The sequence below is a fragment of the Pleurodeles waltl genome, chromosome 8 (assembly GCF_031143425.1).
Source record: "Pleurodeles waltl isolate 20211129_DDA chromosome 8, aPleWal1.hap1.20221129, whole genome shotgun sequence".
Classification (NCBI taxonomy): domain Eukaryota; kingdom Metazoa; phylum Chordata; class Amphibia; order Caudata; family Salamandridae; genus Pleurodeles; species Pleurodeles waltl.
This window is the reverse complement of record NC_090447.1, coordinates 423,587,209-423,608,327: the sequence shown is the minus strand read 5'-3', so window position 1 is coordinate 423,608,327 and position 21,119 is coordinate 423,587,209. Positions and strand designations below refer to the sequence as shown.

Here is a 21,119-nt window from a genome sequence, read left to right as displayed (position 1 = left end):
GATTCTGCTACCCTGCTACTCCGCCCTCCCCCTCTCTGGGGTCTCTGCGACCCTGGAGCTCTCTGCCTCCCCACATTCCCCCCGCAACACTCTGCACGCCGCATTGCACCACATGCACTTGGCCCTTAGTGGTTTTCTGGGTTCGGTTCTCTGCGCTGGCTGGCATTATCAATGGCCGGTTGAGTAGCTGGCCGGACCGCTGGGAGAAAGAAGGAGGGCAGCGGAGTTCAAGCCTGCTGGACACTAAGAGGTGTTGGAAGCAGAGATGGAGGGCAACAGGAGCCCAAGCCACAGTAGGCCTGGTACAGTGCAGCAGGAGTAGGAACTAGAGCAGCAGCAGCAGCAGGAGGAGGACCTGGAGAATCAGGAATTTCATGTGCAGTTTTGTGGGGTAGTTCCCACAGCTCAGGCTGAATCCACATGGTGGTAAAAGCAGCCCTCATAGGTGCGGCTTGCAGCCGGGTCACACCCTTGCTCCAAGTATCAGCCCACAAGAAATCAACAGGCTTGCATTTGAGAACAGCCCCCTTTGCGTGGTGATCTTCCTCCCCAGCCTTGCTGAACATCTTTAAACTAAAGTGCGCTCGTACCCCTACATTCCAGCCATTGACCGACATCCTGGGGAGGTGAGGCGGTACCCATCTGCCTACTAGCAAGATGGAGAACTCTGTGCAAGAAGAAGTCTGTGCTTCTTCCCTTCAGTTAGGAGGAGGGAGCTAGCGCTAACATAGAACGGGCTGAAGTGTCAGCAGATGAGATCCTGCCCCTTCTCCACTCTTCAGCTGTAGAAAACACATCTGTGGTGAGGTGGCGTCCAATGGTCAATTCACAAGAACGAATTTGTGTTTTGCTCCGCTCAGCCATGTGTGTGTTGGGGGGGGGGGGGGGGGGAGGGGGCGCACTGCTAAACCAAGAGAAAACAGCAAGTGACAAGTCACGGCGTGCTCGTGGCCCTCCCCACCTTTTAGTTGCTGGAAAAAGCCACTGTAAACACGCCAGTAGGCAAGGGATGAGGTGGTGTCCAATGGTCAATTCGCAAGAAGGAGTTTGTTTTGCTCCCCTCAGTCAGGTGGGGGGAAGCACCGTTAAACCAAGAGGAAATAGCAAGTGTCAACAAGTCAAGGTGAGCTTGTGCGCCTCCTCCACCTTTCAGTTGCTGGAAACAGCTATTGTAAAGATGTACGCAGGGGAGGTGAGACAGCATCCAACAGTTTGCCAAACTACGAAGGAAAGATCCCTGTGGTCCTCGTGGTATGGAGACCAATATCGTTCCAGTTAGCAGGTACCATGAGATCTGGCAAGGTAAGACAACAAGTCTCTCACAGCGAATCTGAAAAGCAAATGCAGGCCATGTCAGGCCATTGATATCGCCCATTCAAACACCTTTGGGGATGACAAGCCGTGACAGCGTCAATAAATTCATATTTCTAAAGGACTCTAGTGCAGTCATCTACGTGACATCAGAAAACATCAAGGACCTGCCAACCCCGCTGATGTCCCAAAAGTCAGTTCCCGCATGCCCTGACCAGCAATCTAACTTATACTAAAAAGAGGGAATGTGCGCTACATTTGCAGATATGAACGTAATGCTGGAGGGTGCGGGGGTACATTATCACAACAGAGGCCATGGTCCATGTCTCAAATCGGCACAACTACACAGCCTGAGCAACAACTGGACCCAACCAGGTTCACTAAACAGCTCACCTGCACAGGTGAACACCACAAGCAAGGATGCAAGTAATGCAGATGGTACTAACAACTCCTGGCTACATTCAATTTCGTTAACAAACAACTCGGATCTCATACAAGTAATGTAAGTGAAGATCATCAACATGGCCAGTCACCATGAAGAATGCACCCACTCAATTATTGAAATCTCAAGTCCTCTTGACCCTACTGCACAATGACACCCAAGTATGGAAGTCAAGCTGCCTAGACAGGCTACACCACCCTTAGCGCAGCACCAGGTAGACGACACAGCATTGTGGGCAAACAGTGATAAGAACGATGTAAATGTGGGCAATCACTGCAGCATGAATTCCGACATCTCAAAGGTGGCGAGTATTTCGAATCTACACTTCTCACTAGTAAACATCTTACAAACCACTATCTCGGCTCTCAATCGGCAATCAGACAAACTACATCTTCTGATTGAGCTTACGAACATCCTAGCCACCCATATCTCTGGCATTAACATCAAGATGGAAAAATTGACAGAAATGGTCAGCGTACAAGGAATAATGCCCCCAGGTAGGCAAGAAGTCTTTAGTCGTGGCCCAATCATTGATAAGTTAAGGTTCATTCCGACCATTTTAACTAGTATTATAAATGAGCACAAACATCGTGTTCCCGGCACCATAGGCTGGAATACCTGCCCTTAAGCTCAAACACTAAATATACAGCAGGACTCTGAGCAAAATTACGAGGCAAGTACCTGGGAGATGCAATGATTTTGGCACAGGCAGCCCAACCTTAAGTCACCTAATGCTAGGCATACCAATCAGTACAAACCTTTGACCCTAGTACAAACAAAGACAAAAGAAACGTGCCAGGAAGGCAAGAAGGAATGCCTGCCATCAGGCGAAGGAGAATGGGTGCAACAACAAATTATATCCCATCTTCGAAACTAGGCAGAGATATCAGGACTCCTCAACTGCTAAAACAGCTACAAATTTATTTAGAAGTGACAAACACGAAGATCTGGAAGCACCAGTAAGAAAGCAGATGTATCCTGAAACATTAGATTCTTCACAAGCATCTGTGGGTAGGATAGACACCACAGAAGTCAGGTGATAGGACAACACAATCTGGCTCAGAACGGAGTGGGCAGGATGGATACCGGGGTCGTTCGATTCCACAGCCAGTATCTCAAGTAACAGCAGATAGTTTTGACAAAATGCAGAAGGGATGTGAAACCACTGCAAAACAACGTGGTGCAGAGCTGCTGGAGAGAACGACGAGTGTGCGTTTTAAAAAACACACTCAAACCCCTCTGTAAGCCAGGACAATTCCCTTTGCCCCAAAAATAAAATCTCATCACAAGTCAAATTGGGTCACCAAAAATGCTCTTCCAACAAGGAACACAGGCACGATGTATAGCGACAAATGCAATAAAGGCCTAATTTCTGCAGGATGCACTGTACCATTCTCCAGCAATTCTCTGGAGGCCAATCTCCACAACTTCACTCAAAGGCAAGGCCTTCCTAGGATCTCTCCATGAAGTGGCAAGATCGTATCAAAAAATTATGCCACAAGTAAAGGGAGCACGTAAAAAGTCATGCACTCACAAAGCAAGGGCGAGGGCAAATTACAACATTCCACAGCCTCATCAAATCTCTCCAGGGACTTGGAAAGTGACAATCACTAAGTCCTTCCAACTCCTCAATAAGCCTCACAAGGCCATAGGATGCACTGAACAGAGGCAACATCATGAGGTTGCTTGCAGAAATACCAGCTTTGGAACAAATTAAATCATCAGATTGGTTATCTGTCAAATTTCTAGCCAGCGAGGACCACAGGCAGCCAGAGCAAACCCTAACCACATGGAGGTATATCGCTTTTAATTACTAGTGAAGCTCAACAATTCGAATCATGGGATATAGTTCTCTCCAAGCCCATAAAGCCACGTTACCCCTCTCCTCTACTGTAGGAAAATGCCTCTGTTGGCATGGGTACCCCCTACTTTTTGCCTAGTGATGATGCCAACTTTGACCGAGTGTGCTGGGATCCTGTTAACCAGGCCCCACCACCAGTGTTCTTTCCCAAAATCTGAACGTTTGTCTCCACAATTAGCACACCCTTGGCACACAGTTAAGCCCCTTGTAAAAGGTACCCATGGTACCAAGGGCCCTGTGGCCAGGGAAGGTCCCACGGGCTGCAACATGTATTATGCCACCAATGGGACCCCTCACCAAGCACATGTACACTGCCGTTGCAGCTTGTGTGTGCTGGAGTTGAGAAAAAGGCGAAGTCGACATGGCATCCCTCCCAGGGTGCCATGCCCACAAAACACTGCCTGTGGCATAGTCAAGACACCCCTCTAGCAGGCCTTACAGCCCTAAGGCAGGGTGCACTATACCACAGGTGAGAGCATAGCTGCATGAGCAATATGCCCTTACAGTGTAAGTCCATTCTTAGACATTGCAAGTGCAGTGTAGCCATATTGAGTATATGGTCTAGAAGTTTGTCATTGCGAACTCCAACGCACCATAATGGTTTCATTGAATACTGGGAAGTTTGATATCAAACCTCTCAGCACAGTAAACACTCACCGATACCAGTGGGGTATTTATTGAAAAATGCACACAGAGGGCAACTTAAAGATGCCCCATGTGTGTTAGCCAAACTGCTAGTGTAGGGCTGACGAGTCTGTGCCAGCCTGCCACATTCAAACAAGTTTCTGACCACATGAAGCGAGAGCCTTTTTGCTCTTGTGCTCAGAAATTAAGCCTGTCCTGAGTGGAGGTGCTCCACACCTCCCCTCTGCAGGAACTGTAACACCTGGCGGTGAGCCTCAAAGGCTCAGGCCTCGGGTTACAGTGCCCCAGGGCACTCCAACTAGTTGGAGTGCCCGCCCCCAAACAAAGCCCCACTTTTGGCAACAAGTCTGGCAGGAAAATTAGGGAAAACAGGGAGGAGTGACCACCCCAGCTAGGACCACCCCTAAGGTGTCCAAAGCTGAGGTGACCCCCACTCCGTTCAGAATCCTCCACGTTGGTTTGGAGGACAGGAACCAATAGGGTTAGGAATGTGCCCAGACTCCAAAGGGAGTGGGCCCAGGAAGGTTGTAGCCACCCTCAGGGACAGTAGCCATTGGCTACTCCCCTCTGACCCCAGGACCACCCCTAAATCCCAGATTTAAGGGCCTCCCTAAAACCAGCTCCCGAGATTCCTTGCCACCTGACAAGGAGTGCATAGCTGAAACCCCCATCAGAGAAGCAAGGCGACAACTGCTTTGGCTCCAGCCCTACTGGCCGGTCTCCTGCTTCAAAGAATCTGTAAAAGAACAGCAACACATCCAGCGGAACCAGCACCCTCTGCCAAGCTCCTGAGAACTGCCCTGCACTTGAAAGGACCAAGAACTTACGTGGACAGCGGCCCTGTCCAAGAAGAAACAACAACTAAGGACTCCAACCTCATTCCAAATGCGTGAGTCCTAACAACTCTGCACCGGACGCCCACAGCCCATGTCCAGGTGGACCAACCAAGCTAGAGAGGATCCCCAGGCGATTCTAAGCAAGTACCCACCATGGGTTGACCTCTCCACCCCTCCATGGCACCGCCTGCAGAGGGAATCCAGAGGACCACACTGACTATGAAGCTCCGGACAAAGATATTGGACGCCTAAAGACACTGCACCTGCAGCCCCCAGGCCTTGGAGAACCCAACCTCTGGTGCAGCAACGTTCAGCAGGTGGGCCTCCTCCCTGTTCAGCCTGTGGTTTGCCCGAGACGACCCTCTGGACCCCACCTGCAGCCTCTGAGTGATCCCCGGGGTCCCCTCATTGAGAAACATGGGAGACCAGACATCTTGTTTGCACCCTGCCCCCGGCCGCCGAGGGTGTGTTTGTTGCCTATTTGTGGTCACCCAGTGCTCCTCTAAACCCCCAGGGTCTGCCCACCGAAGTCACGGGTACTTACCTGCCTGCAGATCTGAAACCGAGAGCCCCAAGTCTCCATAGAAGCCCACGTTAATTTTGCCTACACTTTGACCTCTGCACCCGGCCGGCCCCATGTTGCTGGTGGTGGGTGTTTGGGGTTAATTTGAACCCCAACCTGTGGACTTCCTAACCCCCGGAGACTGGAACTGTAAGTGTTGTACTCACCTGTAAAACGATCCACCTTTTCTTCCCCCCAGGAACTGTTTCTGAAAATTGCACTGTGTCAAGTTTGCCAATATTTCAAAAACTGCATAACTTATCGATTTCAATACATGATACATATGTGAAATATGAATCTATTGAAGTACTTATCTGCAACTTGAATCTTGTGGTTCTAAAAATAAATTAAGAAAATATATTTTTGGTATATAAAAACCATTGATCTGGAGTTAAGTCATTGAGTGTGTGCTTCTATTGTCCGTGTGTACAAAAAATGCTTTGAACTACCCTCTGATAAGCCTAGCTGCTCGACCACACTACCACACAAGAGAACATTAGTATTATCTACATTAGCCTCTGTTAAGCCTCTGGGGAACCCCTGGACTCTGTGCACAACAGATCTCATTTTGATATAGTATATACGGAGCCAGCTTCCTACAACTAAAATCGGTTACAAAACCAAGCAAAATCTGAAACTCACCTTTGTGTACTCAGTTCTACAAAGCGCTCGCGGTCCAACAGGAACAAGTACACAGACGAAAAATCCGACAGCATCTGGATGGGAATCAAGATCAATGGCACTGGCTGGCTTCAACCATAAATGCTTCAAAAGGCGAGTGAATTTCAACGCAACTAACACCTCAGGTCAATCACCCAATAGAAGTTACAAGCAAATCCCAGGAAAGCATACTATGTATCCGCTCGTGGAACACTGCAGGAGCAAGGTGCGAGCTCTGTGAGGGAGTGCCTCCAGCAAACTGGGGAAAATTCGAGATCATTGCACTTAAAGAGACCTAAGCTGATCTATCCAGTGCAAAGGGCCGGCTATGTCTTCCACTACGTTGAGCTCAGAAAGGCCCAATGATTTGGGTGACCAAAAGGGGGCCTTACTATCTATGTGTCCACAGGATTAAATGTTGCCACTGAGCAGCTACCCAACTCAAGTCCCAATAAACAAGCTGTCAAGCTTACCATGCATATCTTAAAAACCACACAAATACTATAATCTTATTCAATGTCTATTTCCATCTTGAAGCACAAAAAAGGCTGCGCTTTTGACCACTCTAATTTCCAAGATAATAGAATTAAGGTTTACTAAACCAAATTGGAAAATCCTCATGACAGGCGATTTTATTACAAACTTAATATGTACCCCGGATGAAAATGAGCTGTTGGAAGCTGAGAACTCAATTTGGCCTGTCCCGCAACAGGCTGTTTGATCTGGTCTACGTCCTAATACCAAAGGGAGAAAATCAGTCACTGCCATTGAACACCTAGGCTTGAGAGTAATTAACGGCAGAACCCAGGATGATAACCCCCCCCTCATAGTTCATGCATTTTGGGGCGAATTCAAGGTCAATAATAGACTACACAATTATTTATTTACCACTATTTCAGCATCTAAGGAAATATATCTTCAAATACACGACGTAAAGCAACCACTCTTATCGATACCTGGAGCGGAAATTGAACCAGTCAAGCCACATGTCAGCGCCAAGTGAAATAAGAAACCTTAACACAACCAATTTGAAGCATCTAAGATGGACACATCATTCACTACCAAGGCTAGCCAATAAAGCAAAGACTATCTTAGAGACCAGATCCACATCTAAAACTACCTTAACTAATGCTTGGGACATGCTTTTCAAGAAGGTTGATATTATGTGGCCCTGTTCTAACCTTCACCAGAAGGGAAGCCGATCAAAGGAATCGATTGCCTAGATGGCAAGTCCTTAAATCTGAGAAACAAGATAAGGCAAACAGTAAGGGACACTAGAAAATCCAATACTGCAAATTATGTTTGGGATATGATCAAATCATTGATGATTCAATACAAAAAACAGCTGGAAGAGGATAGGAAAGCAACCTGCAACAAGTTCTAGACCAAATGACTTTGATGCCAAACAAACCAACACCAGAATCTTCTGGGAAACAATAAATGGTATCAACAGAAATCCACAAGAAATAAATTGCTCAAGCATCCCAGAGAGAGAGTTCATCTGACCAACGCATTCATTATGGTACACATACCTGAAGACTGAATCTTGAGCACAGACATGGCCCTTCTGAAGTATCAACCCTATAAAACCGTTGCCATACCCCAGACTGCCGGATCTACCAAACCGTTGCTATACCCCAGACTGCCCCCATTCCAGTCAAACCATGTTATACAGCAATAAAGGTGGTGAAAGTGATAAGGGCAAGACAAACCGACAGGGCACCAGGTCCAACAGGTATTCTGCTGGCAATCTATAAGCTTGACCTCGAATACTGGGCAAAGCCGCTATTGGTGCTGTATAGCACTGTGAAAAGAACAGGTATTAATTCCAAGCAGCTGGAGAGGATCAATAATAAATCGATCTTCAAGGGTGGCGATTGGTCCAAACTTGCCAACTACAGGCTGTTTGCTTTCAGTTTGCGAGGCCAAATACTAGGCAATACTTATTCTGGAGGATTTAGTTGACTGGTCGACCAATACCAACCTTGTGTCTATGAATCAGACAGTGTTCCAGAAAGGATTTGGAACCACAACGAATATTCTGGCCGTGATAGCAATAGCAGACAAATCCAAGCGTTTAAAGAAAAAGCTCCATCTATGCTTCATAGATGTTAATGCAGCGTTCGATCGAGTGGATCGAAGTCTTCTGTGGCAAAAACTCATCAGAGGGGGCTCACGTATAGTATACTGCGTGCCACTGAGCATATATATATATATATATATATATATATATACATACATACACACACACATACATACATAGACACCTGGATCCAAGTCAAATTGGTGGACGGTTCAAGACTTGAGGAGAATTCCAACAAAAGTGGGCCTTAAGCAAGGCGGCGTTGTGGCCCCGCATTTATTCAATCTGTTTATGGCAGATCTGTCCCCAAGGCTTGATCAGAGTTACTCTCATCCACCGTGACTGGGCCTATTAATGTTGTCACATACGTGGAACGATATTGTCCTCCTCAGCCACACAAGAGTGGGGCTGCAGTGATCACTCAGAGTTAGCAGCATATGCCAAAGTTAAGTTAAAATAAACACAACAAAAACAAAAATAATGTCCATATCGAGTTGACCCGGGCCTCTACTCAAGGTCACATTCGGAGATAAGACACTAGAGGAAGTCACCAGCTATAAACACCTGGGGCAATATCTAGATATGAAGTTAAACTTCCAAGCAGCAACTCCTGAGGAAGGTAAGCAGTTTGACCCATGCCTTCAGCGTTCTTGCCAAAAAGCTGGATGGGTCCTCCTTTAAGCCACTATTGGTAGTTATTGCAGCTAAATTATTACCAATGGTTGCCTATGCGAGTGCTGTCATGTATGGAACTGACACTTTAACCTTGGACAAACTGCAAACACATATAAGCGAGTATTTTGACTGCCTCAGAGCGCATCACCTGTGCAAGTCCTCTTGAAGTTTGGATTATTGAACAATCCATTGAAAGACGTTATGCCACTATTAAATCGTGGTACAACATATGGTTAAATTAAATCAGTCCACTCCGTAACGCTTAATGGCAGTCAAGAGACAAGGACCCTTGCTCCATCTATCGGAAATTTCTCTGGTCAGCACTAAAAGAAACAAATACAACTGACCTTTGGAGCCTGAACTCACCCTAACCTGCTTTTTGCAAACCAGTAAATAAAATAGCAAAAATGCACTCATTTACAAATAATAAAAATAACGCTGTCCCTCGTACGCAGGCCTGGATGGTAATCCAGTCGTACCGCAAACTCGAGCCATCAGCTTCCCTAAACACAATCTACTCAGCTTATTTAAAAAGAAAGCTGATGGCGATTTGATTCGGGGCCCTGCCATCCTTAAACGATCAACCATCTTGGAAATATAGCAGCCCACCGTCATGTAGGTTATGCGGTGCCACAAAGGAGGACATTATTCAAGTGGCCTGCATTTGTCCTTTTTTAAAGGCTGCTCGTATTGTGATGTTGAAAAAAAATCTTTAATAGCAGGGGTAACAGAACCTGCAGAATGGCCATTACAAATGGTCTTAACACTCTGGACCCCCAGATTAATTGTAACTTGATGAAATTATTATTATTTTTAATTAAAAACTATTTAAATAAATTATTTTATGCTAATTCATTGCTAGGTACCACACTTCTAATAAGATCTCGATGTAATGTATTATGTTATGGTGGTGCACAGGTCGGTTTACAAAATGATAGTTGCATGCCTTGCAGACTTATTCACAGTTGTGCAGGACGGTTGGTACAATGCAGTGTGATCTCATGATAAGCACCGGCTTAGCAAGCCGGTGCAAGGATTTATACGTTTTTATCTATGAGTTTCGTGCTTTACATTATATCATGTACACAGCAATATTGTGATGGTTTTTATTAACTTAAAACAATAAATTACTTACTTTTTGGTGTCTTTTTTCAGCTTCTCAATGGTGGAGTCCGCTTGACAGCTGAAAAGATGCTCCTTATCTAAGGGCATGTTTAATACTGCTTGTTGTACCTCAGGATTACAACCTGAGCATCTAAGCCAGGCATGTTTCCTTACTAGGATGCTAGTATTGATACCATGTGCAGCAATGTCTGCAGCATCCAGGGCACATCTGATGGAGTTAGAGACTGTCTGCACTTCTTTGACAATTGGTTATCCCCTTTAGAGGTGCTCATCTGGGAGATATTGGAGGAGCTCCTTCATCTCAGCCCAGGGAGCCCAATCATATCTCACAAGTAAGGCTTGTGAGTTCACGATGAACCAGTGATTGGCGGCTTGTGCAACCATCCTTTTACCTGCAGCGTCAATCTTTTGATTTCATTATCTGGCGGAGGAGAGTGACCTGTGACCTGATTAGTGGCCTGTTTGCACGTGGTACAAGCCACAATAGGATCTGGGAGGACCTGTGATCTTATGTATGGCGGAGCAGCTTTGTATTTTTTTTTGTCAACTCTGGGGGTGGACTGATTCCCTAAAGATTTTGTCAACATGGGAAAGCATGCCAGGGAACATGGGGAGGACCTGGATATCCCTATGTGTGAATATTAGGGTATAAAAAGTAAAGTCCTCTTCAATGGGGTCCCTGTGAAGCTTGACACTGTGGAAGGTGACTGCTCGAGCAATCACCTGCTGGTAAGATGTAGCATCCTCTGGCAGTGAGGGTCGTGCAGGTTATAGTCCAGATCTGTAGAGATCATGGAATCAGGGCCATGTGTGTCCCATTGATCTGGGTCTTGCTGTATCCCACCCAAACCTACCGCAGTGAATAACAGGGAACCCTGTGGTGTTACATCTCCTGCAGTAGAAGAGGCTGGTGAATGAAGAGGGTGGAGGAGAGGAAGGTGGTGCAGAAGGTGGTTACGGAGGAGGAGGAAGAGGAACATGCTTTTGAATAATGGTAGCCTTGTCCTTGGTCTTCTTTGGAGGAAATGTGTCCAGAGCCTCCTGAAAAGATAGTTTCTGCTTGAAGCCAACAGAGGGGGGTGGAGGATGGGGGGGAGCAATGATGTGCCCTGTAAGCTCCTGGATGTGGAGGCGGCATTGACAAGCATCCATGGTCTCCAAAATGGGTTCAAGAGCAGATGGTGTGGCAGAAGATTGGCTGCAGTTTTTCAGCTCCGAATAGGTTGAATCCCTGGTTTTCGAGACTAAGCTTTTCGGTCGATGCCCCTTTGTCTGTACCGAAGCGGAGGTGGAGCTTGGTCGTCTCAGTCCGAAAGTAGGCAGCTACAAGGTTCGAATGGAAATTGCCACAATGTCTGGGACTGAAGATGTTAATGTCAATGCCGAACACAATATCTTTAACTTGCCAATTTTCGGTGCCGAGCCAGAAGAAGGGGCATCCAAGCCTGTTTTTGAAAGTCTTAGGGGTGAGGGGGGCAGGAGGGGCCACAGTACTCCCAGATTGCGTGGATATAACCTTGTGGCTTTTGATATCCAACTGGATGTCGGAGTCCTGGATGGAAACGGCCTCCTCCTGGGGATGCTCCTCCCCAAAGATGTCCAGCATGACTTTCGGAGTCCATCTCCAGTCGACAAGCTCTCAGTCTTGAAAGGTCTTTTTCAACCAGAAGGATCTGCAGGCATCGCAGGTAGCTTCTTGATGATTGGGAGCGAGGCACAGGTTACACAACAGATGTTGGTTAGTGTGTTAGAATTTAGAGGGACACAGAGGACAGAAGCTAAACAGAGTCCGTTCCATCCGCACTGCACACTGGTCGGTGCCACACAGTGAGGTAGGCCCAAACAGGCGAGGACGTCCCAGAGGTCATTCGGTTGGTCCCCAGACCAACAGACAGACTAGCATGAGTGTGAGGAAACGTAATCGAGAACAATACCGTTGATGAAGGAAAGACGGAAAAGCAAGGTTTTGCAACCGGAGTGAATGGAAGATGGAGTGAAGAGACAGGTCTAAACCAGAAGGCGAAGGGAAAACAATCTAACAAAGGAGTCGATCCCCAGGAGCAGTATCACTGAGAAGGAGGAGTCACACGATCCAGAGACTCTAAAATGCATCTTTGAAGAAAAACTTGCAACACTCCAAACCCAACACTATATGGCAGGAGTATGCCGAGCATGTACATCTCCAGCCACACACATCATCGAACACCCAGTTCTTGACCGAAGGTAGCCTGAAACCTGACAGTACAAGGTTCTATGGGTGTGGAAAAGGAGCTTAAAAATACAGAGTTTCCAGACAGGTAGACAATTAAGGGATCTCAGAACCGAACCATTTGAGGTGCCAGATGATAAACTAAACTGGCAGCTGTGTTCTGGACCACTTGCAAGTGCGACATTCGAGACTCATTTGCCACAACTAGGAAAGCATTGCCATAGTCAAGACGGCTGATTAGGACTCCTTCTACAGTTCTGGGAGGCAGAAGTCCTTTCTAAGCAAGCAAAAGATTCTAAAACAAGTACTGCAAATAACAGTAACCTGACTTGCCATGTTAAGCTTGTCATCTAGCTTAACGCTAAGATTCTTTACAACTTTTCTGGTGCAAGGTGGTGTGCCCAATTCCATGGGCCACCAGTCATCAGACCAGACCCGAGAAGCTCTGCCAAATAATATGATTTCCGCGCTCCCCATTCAGTTGAAGACAATTCTGCTTCATCCAAATGCCACCACATGCAGGGAATCACAGAGCCTACTATTGTTGCTTCCAAGTTTTGCCCAATCTATAAAGGTATTAAACTCCTGGCAGACAAGTTCACATTCTGTTTACAGAAAGGGATTTCACTACTTTATCTGAGGTGGGGATGGGAATGAAATTCCGACAGGCAATGGCTAGGGAGAAAGGCTTTTTTTGTGGGATAACCTCAAATAGCTACCATTCCAGCTAAGAGAAGATGGTTCAGGTCCTGCCACTTGAAGTTGTACCCACAATTTTAGAATGCATTTTTCATTAATGAGGATTTGAATTCTGCATGCATAGTTGTAAGAAAGACGTGTATAGACTGGATGTACATAAATATCATACATGGTTTAAGTCCCACAGCCAGATTTGATATAGAAAAACAAAAACATGAGCCTACCAAAGAGGAGCAAGCAGATACACTGTCAATATTAAGAGATAGATCCTGTATGCATAGGCAGTAACAGAGAAGAGGAGTCTGAAATCAACTGGATAATAAATCAATTTATGTTTCTGGGCAACTAGGTGATTGATTTACAAGACTCATGGGTCAGATTTACAATGATGCCCAAAAAACCAAATGTAAATGGAGGTAATATCAAAGTTAGTCTCTCACCAACCATTCACTGTCAGAACCAGGCAATATGATGCTACCTGCACAAAGAAAGATACAAGTAGTCAATTGAAACATCAAAGATTATACCGTTGGGGCACTGGGACATAAACTTGTGGAGACAATCTGGTTGACTACAGAAAGGAAGTTGACTTTAGAATGTAATAAGGCACAAGCAAATACCTACTTTACAGATGACCACAACAATCTTCTGGAGTGACTTAGAAAGGAGTTTAAGGTATTCATAAGTTTTGTGGTAGGTACCTGATGAACACAGATGTTACACCGATCACAAAAGACCATGTCATTGCCCTCCTCACTGTCAGGTGACCGGCACACATCACAAATGACATCTTCATCGTATTCAATCCCCAACCCTTCCTCTGTCTCAATGGCATGGTTCATATTCACATGACAGTGTCGCTCCAAGACCTCAACAGTCTTCTCCATTGTGGCTTCGTCCACATGCCCAAATCCTAGGAAGAGGCGGTAAAAGATGTAAAAATTCATGCAATTAAACCACATGATAGATGCACAGAACAAGCTTTAAACATTTTTTTAGGTTAAAAAAGAATTAACAAACAGATGACAAAGCTGAATATGTCTTAACATGTGTCTGTACTAGGACTGCTATGCCTTGAAGATTACACATTTCTACTCCTTTACCCACACTGGCAAGTTAAACATATCTGCAGCCCTCTCCAGTAAGGAATGGCATTTGTTTCCCACTGTATGTGGAAATTCTAAAGGTGGCACTCCTGGCATGGCCTAGTCATTGTGCACTGTGATGCCGTTTGTGGATGTTCTCCAATTATCCCTCACCTTTAAACTAAAACTGGACCAACTTGCAACTTTTCACTAGATTCCTCATAATACCAGTGCAAGGGCAGTAGTGGCACATACTGTATACTGGGAAATCCTCCGGGGGCTTTGCTCGCTGATTAGTTCGAGTGAAACTTCTTGCAGTGGAAATATCACCAAAGCAGTTTGAAAGGCTAGGTCTGCAAATTTCTGATATAACAAATCAATCTTTTTTTTTTTTTTTTTTTGTAGCACTGCCAATGCATTAGTTGCTAGGTGGGCCTTGGGTAGTGGAAGCAATGTGACCGTAAGACGCAGAGACCGATGTGGAGGAAGGTGTGAACAAAGTAGAATCTTTACAACCTTCTTCCTCACAATACTTTTCCTCCAGTCATGATCTTGCAGGAAATGGATATCCAGCTGTTCTCTGTATTCCTCATCTTTATATTCCTCGTTTTCCTACTCCACAAAGATTTGCTCCACCTCAACTGACGCTACACACCTGATCAAAGATACAGTGCACAGTAAGGGGTAACTAGAAGAACAACTATAAGTGGATGTCAATAAGACAATTAGTTAAACACTGTTGATAGTGGCTATTTGCTAGTCAATGAGACAGTTGTTGGCAATGACTTTCTGGCCGTTTCAATAGGAAGAGGATCATTGACAGACCTGGTTAACTGAGCTATCAATGATGATCGTAAAATTGACAGCGATATGAATGTGTAACTCTGACAGAGGGGTCATTGATGGGGTCAGAGTGGTGAATAAGACACCTCCATATTAACAATAAAGGTTGGGCCAAGGAACAGGGCATTAATGAAAAGGGTCCGGTTGAAGAAGTAGATGCCAAAGAGTCTGTAGTTGTTGGCTGTATAAGAGGTTTTGAAATCTTCAAAGATGACAGCTTTCAACTTGAGACAGTTTCTTTGAAGGAAAATAGCATGAGTTACAGCAAGCAGGCATCCTACAGCTCACCATTTTCCACTCTTGTACACTGTCTTAGTAGGATTAACATTTCTAAGCTGTTTTACAAAGAAAAGACCGAGGGCAAACTTGAACAATTACGCTCCAGGTACTATGTCCCAAAGGTGCACAAGCAATTCAAGTATTATTTATACAACTTGTCCACAAATTGTTTTTTGATCAACAACTTTATTCCATAATGAACATAAAAACCATACAACAACACTTCATCAGGCACACCCAAGTGTCTTTCTTCAGCATTATGTTGGGTTCAAATGACCAGTCCGAGGGGTCTAAATGCCCAGTTCACAGCAGTCCATTTTTTTGTCCCAAATTCAGGCATGTTTCCTTGGACCGCCCCTGGCAATATAGATAGGTTTTCCAGCTGTACGCACCAGTTCATACCTCTGCTCGAAAATGGAGATAGCCAATCCACCTAACCTCCTTGAATGGCGCAATGTTCTGCTTTGCTGTCATCACTGCCATCCCAATCACAGCACAATACCCCCTCCCCCCCCCCCCCCAAGACCTCCCCTGGTTATCCCCCACATCATTAAGAATGCCCAGGAGTACCTATTTTTGGGTGAGATGGGAGCAGGTTTCTCCAGTATATAGACAAGGGGGCACTTAATACATTGTCAGTATGATGCAAGAAGGGGTGACTGTCATTGCCATACAACAAGAAAGAAGTCAGCATCCAGGCAGAGACATCAGGGGCATTCAGGACTTGGAACCCTACCCCGCCTGCCTAAGTCGCCATGGGGCAAGATAGGCGGCTGGGAGGTAATTGATCTGTATGATTCTAGCCTAGAAGCTATTGCTATCTCCTGAGAAGCAATAGGAACCAAGGTCTAGTCTTTCTCCTCAAGTTGCCCAACCAATCTCTCCTAATTCTGACTCTGGACTGGTATCAGTCAGGGGCATTGGTCACCAGTGTGCGGTAAATTTGTGACACCCCTTCCTTCCCCAAACTATCCTTCAATAGTTTTGCTTCAAGGGAAATGATCAACAAGATGGGAGATCTGGGGCTTATACAGCTGCAGGGTGTCTCTCTTTTGGAGGTATTTATGAAACGGAGTTAATAACCAAGAGAAGTGTGCTTGCAGGTCTTTGGAATTGTGCAACCCAACCAGACATCCCCCAGGGTAATGATATCCCATTTGGCAAATTCCTGTAACTGGATGCTGTGTTCAAGGAGATGGCCGTGTCACGTCAGGATTCTCCCCCAGCCATTATCCCTGGAGGCCTCCAGCCAGCTACCGAAGACCACCTTGGTAACTTCAGGAAGTTGATTTGGGATCAGGTCGTCAAAGAAGGTACCCATTAGTTGGTCTGGCCCTAGGAGTAAGTGTTCAGTCTGATAAGCTACCTGTCCCACCCACTTGCCAACCAGTCATTAATAATCAGCAATTGCATGGATTGTAGTATAACTGGATGTCCCCCATACCGTAATCTCCATCATATACTGATTTCCTCAGCTTGTCCCCTGCTATGCGAGGAGGGCATTTGGGCCACACAAAGGTTCGGATTTTGGATGAAAAGTTGGAAAACTAGATGTGAGGGATGGGGAGGGGTAAATTTTGGAACAGAGATACCAGGGGCGAATCATCATTTTGAAGAGGACAATTTTCCCTAGAATCTGCAATGGTAGCACCTGTCAGCACTGGAGATTCAGTTTCACTTTTTGGATCAGGGAGGTCAGGTTAAGATTCTGAGTCTCCTTAATATCCCTGGCGTTCTAAATCCGCAGTTATTTAAAGCTTATGTCGCGTACAGGTATATCCATATGCCACACTGCGTCCCCATCTTCCCCTTTTAGCAGCACCAGTAGTGATTTACTCAGGTTGACGGGGAGGCCTGAAGCTTTTTTTTTTTTTTTTTTTTTAAACACAGGTTCAGTATTTCTATACCTCAAGGACTTGAAGTCTGAGAACGTGAGAGGAAAAGGAGACCATCCACTTACAGAGGAATCTGGTCCTCAGTGCCGTCTGCTCAGTGCCATCCCATCATCAGGGTGTCACAACGCATCAGTCGGGCCAAAGCCTCGATTGCTAGGACGAAATGGAGTGCCGACAGTGGGTGCCCCTGCAGATAGGGAATGGGCCCAACAGAACTCCATTAACCAGGGCTAGGGCCTGTGGTTTGCTGTATAACACCCCGATGTATATGCAAAGCCTGGGGCAAGTCCCATTTTCTCTGAATCCCTGGCTAAGAAGGACCAGTCCACTGTGTCAAAGGCCTTTGAAAGTCAAGGAGGAGAAAGGCCAGTGGTTCCCGCAATGGTCCCATCCGGGCCATAGTTAGGTGGACCCAGCGGATATATAGTGTTGCTTACTGCGCCCTGGCATAAAGGTGCATTGGTCTGGGTGGATCAGTTTAGTCCATACTGGCTGGAGCCTATTGGCTAAGAACTTGGCAAATATTTTGACCTCAACATTGATCAGTGAGATGGTACTATATGAAGCGCATTGATTACATGGCCTGGTTTAGGCAGGACCATGATGGCGGCCGTATCCATGAAGGAAGTGACCTCTACCTGCTGGTAGAGACTGAGTAAATGAGAGGTAAGTAATGCGGAGTAGTTGTGATAGAATCCTGTGCGCAAGCCATCGGGTCCAGCATCTTGCCGGAGTTTAAGCCCTACATAACGTCACTAATTTCTTCTTCGGTAATTGGACAGTCAGGGGCTGCACAGTCCCTCAAGGAGGGCGTCTCAAGTGGTATTTCATCCAAGATTGAGTTCTGGCACTCACAGCTTGGGCGCTATGGGTGCGTATACGTGATTTGTGGCAAAGACTGCTGCTATCTCAATGGCGCTAGTAATTAGACAGTGATGAATATCTCTGGGACTAAACAGGAGGTCACACCACTGATGACTAGCCAGTACTGCAATTTCCCCATTTTGTCATCATGTTCAGACTCTGTGTGGAGGCCATCCAATACTGGCAGGCTTCCTCCAATACGGAATGCCAGAGGGTTGCTTTCGCTACTGTCAGTTGGCAGTTGACGGCCTCTGCTGGGTGCCTACTATATGGTCTTGAGGTCCTTGATGCAAGTTTCAAAAGCTACCAGGGTTCGAGCTTTCTTTTTTCCCGCATTCCTGGCATATGCCTTGGCATTCCCTCTATGGGTGGCTCTACCTGTTGCTCAGAGGATGCCCGGTGATGTGACTGTTCCCCTGTTGGGCGTAAAATAATTTTCTTATTCAATGGAGAGTAAGTCTGCACATTTCTCAACTTTCATATAAAACTCGCATTGAGGGCCTTGGGGCCCTACTGTTGTCCACCAGCGTCAAAGTCACTGGTGAGTGATCTGAGGTGCCTCTGGGGTGTAATGTTTGCAGAGGTGACCTGTTACATGTGCACCGCTGGGAGAAGCATGAGATCTATGCACAAGAGCGATATGTGTGATGGCAATCTGCGAGTATACTCTTTCCTTGTAGTATGCCAGGTTCTCCCGCTTTCGCAAAGGCCTAATCCCCCTGTCATGTGGTCTGTTGTGGAAGCTCCAGAGGCACCTAGGCCGGGTCTCGGGTAGAATTAATGTCCCTTCCGATCACTGTCAACCACCACAACATGCTCTAGATAGCCCGGGAGAACCCCGCGTGATACATATCTGTATCTACTAAGGAATGGGCAGTATGACACAATCAAATGGGTTTCTTGAATCATCAGGACTTGGGGCTGATAGCGTTTGGCATACTGAAGGACTGCCATCCCCTAATCCATTCTAGGAGACTTCAAGTTCAATGACCTAATGAGTTGTCTCATCTTTTAGGGCAGTGGAGACACAAGCATGGGTTCGGTGTATGAATGGATAGCTTTATGTATTGGTTCTGGGGTCCCCTTGGTACAGGCATGGGTAACGTGGTCCTAGCTCTGGGTGGTTTCATGAGTTTGGGTGGTGCAACACCCTCAAATATTTTATTGGATCTTTAAGTCTTCAAAGGCCTAAAGAAAGTTTTTTACGGGTATCGCAGGCAGCTCACCCTTAGAAGACAGGAAAACCAAGAAAGATCTACCATAGAGATGGACCTAAAGGGAACCTAAGGCGGCTCCTACTCTTTGTGGAGAAATCATAGAGAGAAGCAGCAAAGTTCTTATCTGTACAGTGGATGACCGGTTCTAGCAGCTCCTGTGCTTGGATGTATGTTTCACATAGCTGGAAGTGTAAAAAGAAGAACTCCCAAAGAGGGGTTAATACATACTTGGGGAGAGGGGGGTGGGATTGTGATATTTGGCGGTGGCTTGGCGCCAGCTTCTTTCTGAGCATACCAGCAGACCTCCCATCTGAGCTGCTTCTCCATTGAGACCCCATCAGGCAAGCATATGGCCGACCTTGCCCACAAAACTTAAGAGTGATCCCATAAACTCCCCTCCACCCCCAACCCCTTGCTGGTGAGATAGGTCAGTGCCGCTTCTCCAGACAAGATGACGGCTGCAGAGTCTGGTATGCAGGCCTGACACACAACGGATACTCCTGCCCGGCTTTCCAGCAGGTACTGATGAAAGCGGAGGGGGGTGTTGGCATTCAGACATCACCTGAGCTACCTGGGGCCCCTCCTGCAATGTGCGTATGAATGAAAGCAACGTGGAAATGCCTGGGTCGGCACCGCTGGCTCCGCAGAGCATCTCACATGAAGTGGCCAACCCTGGCGTGGCTGCTCTTGCCCGGCTGGCAGGCCCATCCTTTTGGGCACGAACTGACACGGTGAAGAGGCGGCGTTCCTCACCATGGGGAGATGTAGTGGCCCATGACCACAGAAGCCACAAGGACCAGGACAGGTTAGGAGGAGGCAGTAGTGGGAGCTGGAGCCCGGACGGAAGGGGCTACTCTCTGCGGCTTAGCGGAAAAGGAGATCTCCAGGAGTGCAGTGTGGCAAGTGCCCCAACAAGGCATAACACCCTGCAACTGGTGACTACCCAGTGAGGGAGGGGACTTGCACCCCTCCCCCCCCACCCAGCTGTGCCGGAGGAGGAACGCAGAATACGCTGGGGCTCTCTGAACAGCGAGGGTGAATCCCTGGGTGCCACCCCCGCACCTGCTAAGTTTTGAAGAAACATGTAGCGCCACTGACATCTTTTGTGCAGTGGGAGATGCTATATATATATATATATATATATATATATATATATATATATATATATATATAATATAATATGTCACTTACCCAGTGTACATCTGTTCGTGACATGTTCCGCTGCAGATTCACATGCTATGCACAGGTCCAGCCATCTAGTGTTGGGCTCGGAGTGTTACAAGTTGTTTTTCTTCGAAGAAGTCTGAGTCACGGGACCGAGTGACTCCTCCTTTTCGGCTCCATTGCGCACGGGCATCGACTCCATCTTAGATTGTTTTCCCACAGAGGGTAAGATAGGAGTGATGGAGTGTAAAGAGAGAGATGTCCATGCAGTGGAATAGAGATGTATATACATATGTACAAATGTATATGTAACTTAAACGGCTACAGGCTCCCGGGGAGGAGGGAGGGCGCATGTGAATCCGCAGCGGAACATGCCACGAACAGCTGTACACTGGGTAAGTGACATTTTCTGTTTGATGGCATGTGTAGCTGCAGATACACATGCTGTACATAGACTAGAAAGCAGTAATCCTCCCGAAAGCGGTGGTCAGCCTGTAGGAGTTGAAGTTGTTTGAAATAATGTTCTTAATACAGCCTGTCCTACTGTGGCTTGTTGTGTTGATAACACATCTACACAGTAATGTTTAGTAAAGGTATGAGGTGTAGACCAAGTGGCTGCTTTACAAATCTCAGCCATTGGTATATTACCAAGAAAGGCCATTGT

General features: G+C 46.5%; 1 protein-coding gene across 1 annotated transcript in view; it reads right to left on the bottom strand.

Annotated features, from left to right (window-relative positions):
• The window catches only part of JADE3 (jade family PHD finger 3), a 212,481-nt gene that overhangs the window by 56,825 nt on the left and 134,537 nt on the right, over window positions 1-21,119 (bottom strand). The window contains exon 6 of the mRNA XM_069204297.1: window positions 13,810-14,021. Coding sequence (XP_069060398.1) covers window positions 13,810-14,021 — 212 coding nt within the window. The remainder of the gene's footprint in view (window positions 1-13,809; window positions 14,022-21,119) is intronic.